Source organism: Eublepharis macularius, chromosome 17, assembly GCF_028583425.1.
Source record: "Eublepharis macularius isolate TG4126 chromosome 17, MPM_Emac_v1.0, whole genome shotgun sequence".
NCBI classification, from domain to species: Eukaryota; Metazoa; Chordata; class Lepidosauria; order Squamata; family Eublepharidae; genus Eublepharis; species Eublepharis macularius.
Window position 1 is genome coordinate 16,390,318 of NC_072806.1, and position 13,283 is coordinate 16,403,600.

The following is a 13,283-nucleotide window of genomic DNA, read 5'->3' on the forward strand; positions in this document are numbered from 1 at the left end:
TTTGTGTGCCTAACACTTGCTGGGCACCGAACAGTTTTCAGTAATGGCTTCCAGGCTCCTCAACCTATCAGGAAAATAACTACCCTCTCTCTTCTTTTCAACATGCTTGTAAATGTGAAACCCAAAAATGCTAAAATGTCTTCTCCTTTGAAGTCTCTCTTGATTAAATGTGCTGTGTTGCTTCAGCCTTCTGTTTTTTAACCTTCCCTCTTTGTTCTAGTTCCCCTCCTCATCCTTTGCCATTTCTTAGTTCTTGGCCTACCCAAGACCAAGTATGGAATTTTGACAAGAAATCCCACCATTGCCTAGTTGAGGGGCTATCTTGGACATGCTGCATCTTGGGATACGTGGTTTTAACACAGCCCAAAGTGGGGACAAGCATTTGGGGGCATGGTTCCCCAAGGTTAACTTGTCTTGTCTTCAATGTATTCAGTTACCCTAGTGTGTGAAATAATGGATGACTCTACATTAGAGAGGGGACAAATCTTGACTCTTCTTCCCATCTCTGTTGCATCGATATAGATTAAAGCACATTGTACTAGGCAATACAGAGTGATGCAGTTGTATTCTGTATGAACTTCTGCACTTTGCATGAACTGTCTGTGTGTTTTTTTCAGTGTTAGGTAACCAAAACAGGTGCACTTTCATCTTTTGACAGCTAATTAAAAATAGTGGACTCTTATCTAGATTAATGTTCCTCTATCAGAGAATAGACCTATAGTGATCTAACATCTGAACTCTTTCTGCCATCTCTCACAGGTTTTGTTTTGCAAGCTGGGTATAACGGTACTTTTTGGCTAATTAAGAGGTTACACAATAGAATTATGAATATTCAATGAAGAATTAAACCAATCATAGTTTGTTTATGCTATTACATGAAAAGATCTTAGATATTTGCATAAGATAACCTATAAAACATGCAAATTCAGACAGTGTGTTAGAGTTCTGATTGGAAGAAATCTCATGAGGATTTAGGTGAGAAATTCATCTTTGCGTTGTAATGCATTTCATAGAAACTCTGATTGTTTAAAACGTAGAGTTAATTAGGAAATGTTAGCAAACCTAATTTTTAATGCCTTTCTGTGTTCTGTTTTTGTAGGAGTTATATTAATAACCATATATCTTTGGATAACTTGCTTCGTTAAAAAAACTAGGGCATATTTCAATAAAAGCAAATAAACTCGAGGAAGGTGTCTGTGTACTTTCGATGAGAAGGGGCAAGGGGCAAGGCAATAAAGGCAATGAGAAGGGGCGAGGCAATAAAGAACCCTGTATAAATAAATGTACTGATAAGCAGACTGTTCAAAGAGCAATTCTGTTTGACAGGTCTTGAACTAATTGCTGAAAGCTATCCAAGAGAAAAGATAAATCTTTCTTCTGGAATAGTGGAAGCTTAGTTCAGACACGGACAGGGGCTGAATCCACACTTACCGGCATAGCGCTAAACAGTCGGACTGATAGCGTCTTCCTGGCGCTTTTTCTGACGCCATCGTGCCATGAGAGAGGCATCATGGTGCGATGATGTCATAAAATGCGCCAGGAAGACGCTATCATTCCGACTGTTTAGCGCTATGCCGGTACGTATGGATTTGGCCAGGGAGTCCGTTACATCCCCATCAAAATTTCCAGGTGTATCACTCAAACGGGAGTGGACTGACATTTCCAGATGTTAGAACATTTTGCATGTAATCCAAAGAATTCTTTCTCAGAGCCAAGCCAGGGCTGTTGGTGGTTGTATCTAAATCGAGATGTGCAGGTGAGGAGGTGGAGTCCCAACTAGCCACTGCTGGAACTGAGGACTTGCTGGGGACAGGCTGTGGCGCAATGCCTCTGCTTGGCACAGAGAAAGTCCCAGGTTTAATCCTGAGCATTTCCAGTCTGGCAGTAGGTGATGTGAAAGACCTCTGCCTGAGACCCTGGAGAGCTGAGTAGACAATATCAAACATGAGAGCTTGTCTGTCTGACTCAGTATATAGCAGTTTCACGTGTATGGCCAAGCAGGTCTTTGCTCTATTGACTTAACAAAGCTAGTGTGTGTCAGTAAATAATATACAAAAATAGGCCTGGCCAATCCAAAGCCTTCATAGCTTTCCAGTCACTGAGAAAACTTACACTGTTACTGCACCGGCAGAGGTCTTTGAGCCTTAGGCACTCAGTCCCAGATAGCTCACTTGGCTCGGTCACAGTTTTGGGTCATGACACACCTTCATCCGGAATGTGTCATTTTTAAACACTATTATAATGCGGAAGGCAGACAAAAAGGATTTTTCTATGGAAAGTCGTCTATTCAATGCCACACGTGCAATTTCCCAGACATGGGGGAAGACGTGCCATTTGTGAAAACTGACAGCCATAACCCAATTCGAAATCCTCCAACAAAAGGAAGCCTGCTGCCATTCTCCAGAAATCATATTTTCAAAGCCCCCTGGACTGTACAAAGAAACGGAGGAGAGCTCACTCGCCCTTTGTGATGGGTTGCTAGGCAACCACAGCACCAATTCTGTGTGCCGTTCCGTGTTCTAAAAGGTAGCTAAAATTAAGCTGGGGGGGGAGAAGAGGAGGGGGGCTCCATTCGGAATGACAAAAATAGCCTTACAGGTCACCTTTTTCATAACTCCTACCCCAGTGAGGCCGCAAGTTCATTGTGGTCATATGCTCTGACAGCATTCCCAACTTAAAAGAGGAAACGCAGACGGCGGGTGTTTGCTGTTTGGCAAAGAAACCCACAAAATGGTCTCTCTTAATCCACGGGGGGGGGGGAGTTGTAACATTCCTGGGTTGCGTGTATGTTGCTATATGATGCCTGTAAAACCAAACCGTGGGCAATCTATGCACTAAAAGAGTTGGCTTTGAACCTAACTGCATTCCTGTTAAAGGACGGAAGAGTGTCTGGAAGAGCCACTCCAGGTCCCGAGGCAGTGACTCCAAAGGGAGTTTCGGATTCTGTACAAGAAAAACAGACTGACTTCTTTAGAAGCATCCTCTGGAAGTGTCTTCCAAGACTAAGCCCTTTCACCATTTTTACATGCAGGGATACACTGTGCCCCACTGATGGTATCCTGGGGATTGAAATACTCCCTGTAATTTGTCTAATATGGGTACTGGAAATACATCTGCGCTTGCAGAGGTTGCCTGGATTGAGACTGGTAACCTGGTTGGGTGCTCAGCTGAGCCTGTAGAATTGTGGTCGGACGTACCACTGGCTGCTTAGGAGGAAAAGGCTATGGTACTTGATGGTTTCCCTTCTTTGGTTCCTGAGAAAAGTACAACTGATGTTTGAAACGGATTGTTTCAGGTTTTTGGGCTTGGTAGTTGCTCTGTGACAATGGCAACTGTACCAGGTGGCACGGAGGGGATGGAGAAGCAACACTGAAGGAGTCAAGGCTGAGTAAAGGTTGAGTGGAGAATGAAAAAGCCTGACAAAGCTCACTTCCAGAAGTCGCATGGATTTGTTACAACAAATTCACTTGGTTTGCATTCCCAGTCACAAGGATGGTGGTATTACACATATACTTCCTCTTTGAGTAGATGTCATGCTCTCAAGCCATCAGTGGTGTAGAGATGGGGCTGGCACACTCACACCCACTCTCCCTAGATACGTGTTGATTTGTGTGCAGTGGGCTTGAGCAAACTAAAAAGATTTCATTGATGGAAAGAAAGAAAAGACAATGACAATGATGGTTTTCCTTGCTAAGATCTCCTGGCGCTTTGAGTAGATGAGCTGACAAAGCTCACACCAGAAGTCTTAGCTGCAGCTGAAAGCAAACATTCCAGTTTACAGGCAGGTGACTGCTCCCCTGCTGCCATGTTTGGAACAAGCTTTGTCTAAGAGCCAAGCTACAAGTGACGTCTGTCCCAGGTTGGACGCTTGTCAGCTTCCCGCAAGTTTTGATGGGAAATGTAGGCAGCTTGGTGGAATGTTGGACAAGTGACACTTGAAAAGTCCATTGGACAGCAGTTGGAGAGCCAAGCTGCAAGACCAGGATGCCTACATTTCCCATCAAAACTAGAGGGAAGCTGACAAGTGTCCAACTTGTGTCAGGCGTCACTTGTAGCTTGGCTCTCAGTGTTGGGATTTTAGCAAGTGTTTCCATTTCAGTCATGAAAGAGTTAAACTGTTTTGTGTTACTTAATTAGTAAACTTATTTGCATGTAACCACTTAGGCCTCGAATTTGGATTCCTGCCATAGAAATGGGAGTCTCTAAGCATAATGAAGCAGAATTAGGATTTTCTATTGGGCAACCTGTTTATTGGGGGGGGGGGAGCAATTAAGTGATGCTATACACTGAAGTTTTATTGCTCTTTGTCTCACTTGCTCACTTGCTTTTCTCAGTTGCATTCGCACGCTCTCTCTGTTACTTTTCTAGCAAGATGTAGTCACAGTTTAGCAATTTATTATTTTTCTCCAATGTAACTCTATTTTTATCCTTTAGTAAAGTATTCTTACAGAGCTACACTGGAGTGTGTGTCTGTTCTCATTAATTCCAATGCGCAATCTCTGCATTAGCTCTGCTGATTTCCAACACTAAGTCCCCAGGTTGTAGTGAAGTTCAACTCCATTAGGACTACAACAAGCAACAGGCTGCTTTGTGCAATCAAAGAATGAAAGATAGAGAAGAAATAAAACTCCACATAATCACCGATCCATTGGACTCGGATGGCAAGGGTTGGTTCTAGGGAGGCCAAGGGGCACGAAGCTGGTCCAAAAAGAAAATATTTAGGACCACCCTTGTAAAAAAATATTCTGGGACTGATTCAGGCTACTGTCATATAGTACCAATCCCCTTTACTCCCCCTGACCCAAATACACTGAGAACAGAACTTAAATAAGACAGGAAAGGAATCCTATTGCACCTCTTATCAGTGCTTTTCGAACCACAACTTCTGTAACTTAATGTGGGCGCTATCAAGACGCAGTTCAAACTTTATTCATAGGAGTCTTCACTAACAAGACGGCGTCTCCGTAGATTCTCAACAATACCCACCCATACAAAATTACTCAGATGTGACACACCCTTTTAATCAGTTGGAAGATTCTTTCTGTGTCCCCTTATCCTGCAATACTGATGCAGATATTTGAATTCACTGTACCCCAGGATTGTGGACTGTCATAAGAAAGAACATACTTTTCAAAGTTTATGGAGGAGGGCTGTGGAACCTAACCCTTCAGAGCTAGATGGACAGCCATGTTAGTCTGTCTGTAGCAGCAGAAAAGAGCAAGAGTCCAATAGTGCCTATAAGACTAACAAAATTTGTGGTAGGGTATGAGCTTTCGTGAGTCTTCTGTTAGTCAAATTTTGTTAGTCTTCTAGGTGCTACTGGACTCTTGCTGTTTTCTACAGTTTACCAAACTGTTCTAGCGTATTGGGTTTTTGGAAGCCTTCTCGAGCCGTTGCGGTCCGTGGGGAAAGCAGCATGTGATTATTTTAATAATAACATAATAATAATATTAGATTTATATACCACCCTTCAGGACGACTTAACACCCACTCAGAGGGGTTTACAAAGTATGTCATTATTATCCCCACAACAAACACCCTGTGAGGTGGGTGGGGCCAAGAGAGCTCTGAGAGAGCTGTGACTGACCCAAGGTCACCCAGCTGGCTTCAAGTGGAGGAGCGGGGAATCAAACCCAGTTTTCCAGATTAGAGTCCCGCGCTCTTAACCACTACACCAAACTGGCTTAAGACATAAGCGAGTCACTTCTGAAGGGAAATGAATGAAGTCACTCAAATCTTTTTTTTACCTGGATTGATAATTGGCAGAATGACATCCCCGTTTCTCTCCTTGGTTTCCAAGCGTTCCAGCTTCTGCTCCTCGTAGCGTCTCCTTCCTTCCTCCTCCTGCTCCTTCTCTGCATACTGACAGGAAACAGAAGGACCATCTGTTTATTCCAGGTGGCGTGCCGAGCCCGGAAGCTAGAGCCCAGGAACGCACCCTTTGCGCTGTTACCATTTGCCCTAGCGCTACGACGTTCCATCACAAAGAGAGACACCCCAGGACCAACATTTAATTCTAGAGTTCTTAAATACTATCTTACCAAGCCTCACAAAGCATTTGTCAGCATATACATTATGGGGCTTATCAACCACAAGGAGAACAAGTTCATGGAATGGATCTTCCCTCCTTTCTCACTCCCGCTTTGGTCATGGAAGACTCCTCTGACTTGACACATGACCTGGAATCAAGAGCCAAGAGGACGGTACTGTCTCTCGGTCGGAGGCCCCGGCAACGGCCAGATCCCGCCAATCTCGGGCACCAGCCCAAACCACACACTGGGTCTTTGGGACAAGATGAGTCATTACCACTGAAGCCGGCAAATATGCAAACATATGTTTATATCCTCTGCCCACAGCCCCTTTTCTCAACTAAAAACGTAACTTTCATTTGTTGAAAATACGAATCATAGAAGCAAAACAAATCCACACACAACTAAGTGTACATACAGTACAAAGGCTTATTTTGTTTGCAGAACTGGACTTAGGGCATGCACCCAGCCCTGCTCGTCCCGAGGGGTACATAACAACAACAATAACATTCGATTTATATACCGCCCTTCAGGACAACTTAATACCCACTCAGAGTGGTTTACAAAGTATGTTATTATTATTCCCGCAACAATTACCCTGTGAGGTGGGTGGGGCTGAGAGAGCTCCTAGAAGCTGTGACTGCCCCAAGGTCACCCAGCTGGCTTCAAGTGGAGGTCTGGGGAATCAAACTCGGCTCTCCAGATTACAGTTCCGCGCTCTTAACCACTACACCAAACTTGTTCCCAGCTGTGTATGCCTTACCTGAATTGGAGGGACTTCCAAAACTTTGTGCACGTTCTGAAGAGCAAGAGGCACGTACCACAGAGTAGCTTTATTCGTCACCTTCTTTACACCTTTGGAGGGGGGGAAAGAAATCTATAAATGCATGATCTGTGATAAGAGGAAAATGGAAACGTTCTTTTTTGACATATGTGCTCTTTCTGGCTGATCAAAGAGGCTCTATCTAAATGGTTAGCCGAGTTAGTCTGTCTGTAGCGGTAGAAAAGAGTAAGAGTCCAGTAGCACCTATAAGACTAACAAAATTTGTGGTAGGGTATGAGCTTTTGTGAGTCACGGCTCACTTCTTCAGATACAGCTAGAATGTGCGTCCATCTACCCTTATAACTTGGAGAGTGGAATGATTTCAGATGCTGAATGACAATAGCCGATGAATGACAATAGCAGGCGTGATTGGATTAGGTGGGATATGCAGAGAGGTAAGAGATGTGCAGAAATCAACTCATACCCTACCACAAATGTTGTTAGTCTTATAGGTGTTACTGGACTCTTGCAAAGAAGTTATGCTAACTGCTTAGAAGGGAGTGTGGAAGCCCCAAGTCAGCTTGACCCAATGGATATAAATGCTAATAATAGGAGATGAATTCCTCTTTCCCCTCCAATGTTTATCTTTTGCTTGTGTGTAAGACTGAAGGCAGAAGCCAGAGCGCCCCCCCCCCCGACTGATGTCCAAGACAACTGCTACTGGAAAACCCGACTATATACATAGGAACAAATTCCACATCCAAGAGAGGATGTTGGTTTTTGTGTTAGAGAAGCTCATATACAGCCTTTGGCTTGCAGAGAAAGACTTGGAAAAGGGAGGCAGAGCCACTGAACCCTAAAAGTGAAGCCAGCAGTAACATTTTAGCAGTGCTCATGGTAGGCTCATCACCCACCTGCAATCCTGGCTGTGCAAGTGTGGGCACAACACCGCTGTTAGCTTGGTCCTCTACTTATAATTTTAAGTGGATTATTTGTCTTTTTGGAAAGATATTTTACAGCAGCAATCAAGACGTCCACATCTTCCTTCCTCCTATTTTTGTTTTAACGGAAAAAAACTGCTGTGGAGATCTGCATGGCAGACAGGGAAGAAGCTTATGGGTGAAGTTACAAGTGTTATGCAACAGGAATTCTCCACAGTCGCTTTGGAGAGGGCTTCGATTTAAACCAGGGCAAAACATGGGCAAGCAGATTTGTAGAGCTTTGGCCTGGGGCAAAAAAAGAGGTACATTTGTATTCAGCATGGCGAGGGTGCTTTCCATACTGATTTTGCGGCTTCGGACTCATTTTGCTTGTTTCAAGCCTAAGAAGATTGCAGGGGTAAGGTATAACTTCTTGCCTGGTCTCTCCTTGTCATAGACAAGCTCATTGTTTAAAATAGGCCAATCTGCAACATTTAGCTTGCAGAATTTACAAGGGCAGAGAAGGGGTTACTTCAGCACACGCAACCCTGCCAAGGAGCCACCCATCGCCGAAAGAGCTGCCTCGTCCCTCCAATACAAGAATAACGTTTGCGTTGCACTGATTCAAAGTATATGTGACAACTCTGCTTTTGGGAATTAGACTTACTTGCTTACATCCAGCAGGGGGGAAAACCCATCCCGACAAGCTGGTCGCTATAGCAACAAGCAATGTAAAAGCAGCTCTCCGACTCAGGTCCCGAACACAAAAACTAATTGCCATTTTTTCCCCTCCAAACAGGAATCTGATCAGAAAGATGCAAATTCCCAGGGCGGACGCTTTCGGAAGCCTCTCCAGCAGCACTTCAGCCTACTGGTGCTAGTTTCCCCTTAATTGCATCCAACTCAAATTAATATTTAGACATTTGGCGTAAGTCAAAAGAACAGCGTCAATGGCTAAGCTTGGTTGAGTTAGCTTGGCTGTGTCGGCTGGGAGCTGATGAGCACAAAGGGGAATTCACGGCATTGTTGTGGCTGCTGGCTGCAGTTGTCTGGAAACTTTTAAGCACGCAAAGCAGGGGAGGTGGAAAGAGGTCTGCCAGGTAAGCTGCAGAGCCCTCAAAGGAGCTTTGAATGACCCACAGCCACATGCCATGAGAATGGATTGATTGTTTTGCTTATAAGTAGAAGCATTTGCAAACGTTTCATTAAGCGACACGCTATGCATCCAGACACATGTTCACGTAAGAGATATGGTAAAAGGCTGTAGGAAAACAATGGCACCATCTTACCAATGAACTTTTTAATAGATGGCCCAGAATTCCAGCAGAGAACCATTAAAGAACACAGAATCCAACCTACCTTTACCATCAGCATTTCAGACCTGGGATCCTCATGACATTAAAAGATGGGTGGCGAATATACTAGAGGTGATTCGGGGGGGGGGGGGAATGTGGCCAATTTAGGTGGCCCTTTGCAGCGCTTGGAGAGATTTGTCAAGGGGAAGCGAGCCAACGGCCAACAGCCTTACATGTTGGTTACTTGAGTTGGAGATAAAGGCATCATGAAAGAGACAGACAGACAGACCAGAGGTGATGCAGAACAGAACTGGCTGAGCAAAGCAAGCCTGTTAGTCTAAGTCTTCTGTCTTGACACACCGTAATGTGATTTCAATTTATCAAGGGTGCGATCAGAATGAAGTCTTGTATGCATAGCAGATACACAATTCTATATTTCCGGTCTGAAGGGCAGCCTAGTGTACTGGTTATAGTGTTGGACTAGGGTCTGTGAGATCTAGGTCTTATAGGTGCTACTGGACTCTTGCTCTTTTCTACTGCTACAGACAGACAAACACAGCTACCCATCTTGATCCAGCTTCTATGAAGTTAGACATTCCTGCCATTCTCAGACGATCTCTGCACCTGTATATAGTTAAGACGGCTCTTCTAATCTACATAAGGCCATACAACTGTGTTATTCCATTGTTACATGCCCCTCTCCAAGGCTGTTCTAGGCCTATATGACTCATCTTAAATTCCATCCACCAAAGCTTGCTTCGCACCATTTACCAATTTTGCTATATGCAGATGATGTGGGCCTATTATCCAGGACCTCATTAGGACTTTGAAGGGCGCTAGAGAGATTTACAACATACTCTGACAAAGAACACCTAACAATCAACTTCGATAAGACAAAAGTGATGGCGTTTGTTAGACGCCCTAAGAAGCGATCCTGGATGATGAAAGGGAATAAAATTCAACAAGTAAACCAATTTATCTATCTGGGGGTGGTTATACATGATTCTGGGGTTAACACAGCACACTGCAATCTGATGACAGAGAGAGCTGAAAAGGCGGTGCATGCTATTTTGAGATTTTTTTTCGATCTAAGGGGGACTTATATGTCCCAGCAGCACTGAAACTACATCAAGCTAAAGCCTTAGCGCAACTTCTATATGGTATTTATCTGGGCATCACTGCTGACAATATGCGACTTCTCGAGAAGACCCAATCTAAATTTATTCGTGCCATTTTACAGGTAGCTCCAGGAGTGCTAAATGCCCTCTTATGGCTAGATACAGGTCAAATGAGAATCAAAGCCAGAATATTGTGATCCTCTGCTTATCAGTGGCTCAAGCTCCATACCAATCAAAAAGGCCTTCTCCTCGTAATAAAACCAAGATCCCTACCAGCCTAGATGGACGCGGTTGGTTAAGATCAGTTTAGAAAGAATTTCTCGCCTAATGTCCTTCTGGCTCAGGGCAGTGCCCAGACGAATGGCATCATCAAACAAAGGGTGAGAGAAGAGCGCCAACGAGATTTAATACATTTTCCTCACTTCCTGGCCCCTAGGAAATCCAGATATATTGTGGATATGGCCAAATCTCTTACTCACTTGGATGTTCCATCTTACAGAAGAGCTTTCACCCTGGCCCCTCAATGATCCCTGAAGGGAAATATAGGAAGATTCCATATGAGGACAGATGTTGCCTTTGCTCCACTGGTGAAGTGGAATCACTTGTTCATGTTTTTTTGCTGTCGTTTCCATCAGGTTTAGAGGGATAAGTTTATTTCCCCACTCTTAGACATACCAATTGCAGAGGCAGATAAGACCTGCCTGGAGAAACTCCTAATTGGTGAGAATCCGACTATCTCCAGGCAAATAGCCAAATTCTGTCTCCATTTGGTTAAATTTCATAATAAGAAGCATGTACATACAAAGTTGGTTCTGCTCCTTTTACGATTCTTAATTATCTTAATATTAATATATCAGCTATTAGGATCACTTTTGTTTCCATGGAACTATATATATTTTAACGTGCTTTAAATATCTAAAATGTTAAACGTACTTTTAATGTTTGTTTACACCTTTATGCTAGAATTAATAATTTTATGCCCATTAAGGATGTATCGCTATGGTACTGGTCTTTGACCGCATATAAACAAACATACATAAGATTCCCTTGGCAGCATGTCTAGTTATGGCACTGGGCTAGCCCTATTTCTTCATGCAACGGCATATTCTATGACCAGGGCTTTTTTTCTGGGAAAAGAGATGGTGGAACTTAAGACCGCACAATGACGTCACTTTGGGTCAGCTGGAACAAGGGGGGAGTTGTTTAAAGTTTAAATTGCCCTTGGCAAAAATGGTCACATGGCCAGTGGCCCCGCCCCCTGATCTCCAGACAGAGGGGAGTTTAGATTGCCCTCCGTGCCGCTTGGCAGTGCGAAGGGCAATCTAAACTCCCCTCTGTCTGGAGATCAGGGGGTGGGGCCACCGGCTGTGTGACCATTTTTAAGAGGTGCCGGAACTCCGTTCCACCGCATTCCCGCTGAAAAAAAGCCCTGTCTATGACTCTTTTGGTCATATCCAGCAACCTTCTCCTATAGTTCTGGCTATATCTGTGACAACTTCACAGCAAAATCCATGAGACTGAAGGAATGAAAAGGCCAGTTTTCATTTCTGATTAGAATCTGAAGAAACAAGCACCTCGATGTAAAAGTTGAGTTTTATAACAGCATTTTGCCATTGATTTGATTCCGCTTGCAGCTCTGAACATCTGGAAGAAAAGTGGTGCGAGCTCTCTCTCTCACAACTTTACCCATACATGCTGATTCATCTTGAAAAGCAGCCTCGAAGATCAGATTTTTTTTTAAAAAAAAATCGTATGCAGGGATTCACTTGACTCTCGTAATGGTCTACAGTTAATCAGCGATGTCTGTCACCAAGTGGGATGAACTTTTGGCTCTAGTTTGATCTGCATATTCTCTTTCATGGCAGGGTAACCATGGTAACCCATTTTCATCTTCCCACACATGGGCAGAGAGCACTGAGCGCGAGACATCTGGTTTCTCCTGCACCTGCTGCGTTTTTACAAAACCCAGTGTCTAGATGTTGTGACTTTGTCAGCGCAATTGGTCCAAAGCACAGGCTCATGTTCGTTTGAGCGAGAACAGGTTCCTAGGGACAAGTGAAATTTTGCCAAGAAATGTGGCGAGGTGGGGGGGAGGAGAAGAGGAGGAGGGGAGTTAAGCTGGAGAAGGAGGAATGCAGAAGACGAGGAGGCAGTTCATCTTCTTTGATGCCACATGTGCCCAATTGCATGCCACGTTTGGCATCTGGGGAAGGAACTGGATTCCAGAGGGCCACTTTAAAACATCACTTTTTGATGTCTTTGCTCCTGTATCTCAAGTCACGACGCACGGGGGAGTGGGGAGGTTAGTACCCAGGCTACTAATGAACCCAGTTTTAACTGCCTGAACGCTCTTATTTTCACTTCCTAGCCCAAAACAAAAAAAACGCCCCAAGCTGAAACAGAATAGTCGGTATTGCGGCATCTAGCATGGAGATGCTGAAGTTTAATTGCATACCCAAAACCGCCGTGTACACAAACACAATAATGATGGTGGTGATGTGTAATTAAAGGGGGCTACAGGTCTGACAGCTGCAGAAAAATTCAGGGGAGAGTATAATAGATACCCAGAGTCACAGCAACTGTGCCAAAAGGAACTGCGAGGCTGCAAGGTTTACTCGAATCCTACACCGCTGATTTCCATACTCAACCTGTCTCTATTAAATTTGTGTTTTATTGTTCAAGTAACTGAGCATTTGGGGAGTGCTCTGTATTGCATTAGGCTGTTTCTTGGCTGCCTCTTCAGGAAAATTGCTCAAGAGAACTTGACACAAGTTTTAACACATGGAACACAATTAGAGCAATAAAAAGGATGAAATCCATAATGGGGCAACTGGATAACATTATAAATATGTTAGGTACATTAAAAGATGTGGTAATGTGGCTGGAAAAATCAGTAGGTCTTTGACCTGGCACCTGAAACACAGATGCCAGGTGAGCTTCCAGGAAGAGAGTATTCCCTACAAGGGCCCCTCTAGTTGGCACCTCACTTCCGTGGGCAGGGCTTTAGATTATGACGGTATGTATTTTGATATGTATACCACTTTTCTCTCCCCAATGGGGACCCAAAGGGGCTTCTCCATTTTATCCTCACAACAACCCTGTGAAGTAGATTAGTCTGAGAGCATGTGACTTGCCCAAGGTCACCCAGTGAGCTTCCA

General features: G+C 44.1%; 1 protein-coding gene across 2 annotated transcripts in view; it reads right to left on the bottom strand.

Annotated features, from left to right (window-relative positions):
• Positions 1 to 13,283, bottom strand: part of ACOT7 (acyl-CoA thioesterase 7) — a 68,474-nt gene that overhangs the window by 39,327 nt on the left and 15,864 nt on the right. For both annotated transcript variants that reach the window (XM_055001490.1, XM_055001491.1), the window contains exons 4-5: positions 6,793 to 6,884; positions 5,748 to 5,862 (exon numbers count right to left, since the gene is read on the bottom strand). In XM_055001490.1, the coding sequence (XP_054857465.1) occupies positions 5,748 to 5,862; positions 6,793 to 6,884 (207 nt within the window). The remainder of the gene's footprint in view (positions 1 to 5,747; positions 5,863 to 6,792; positions 6,885 to 13,283) is intronic.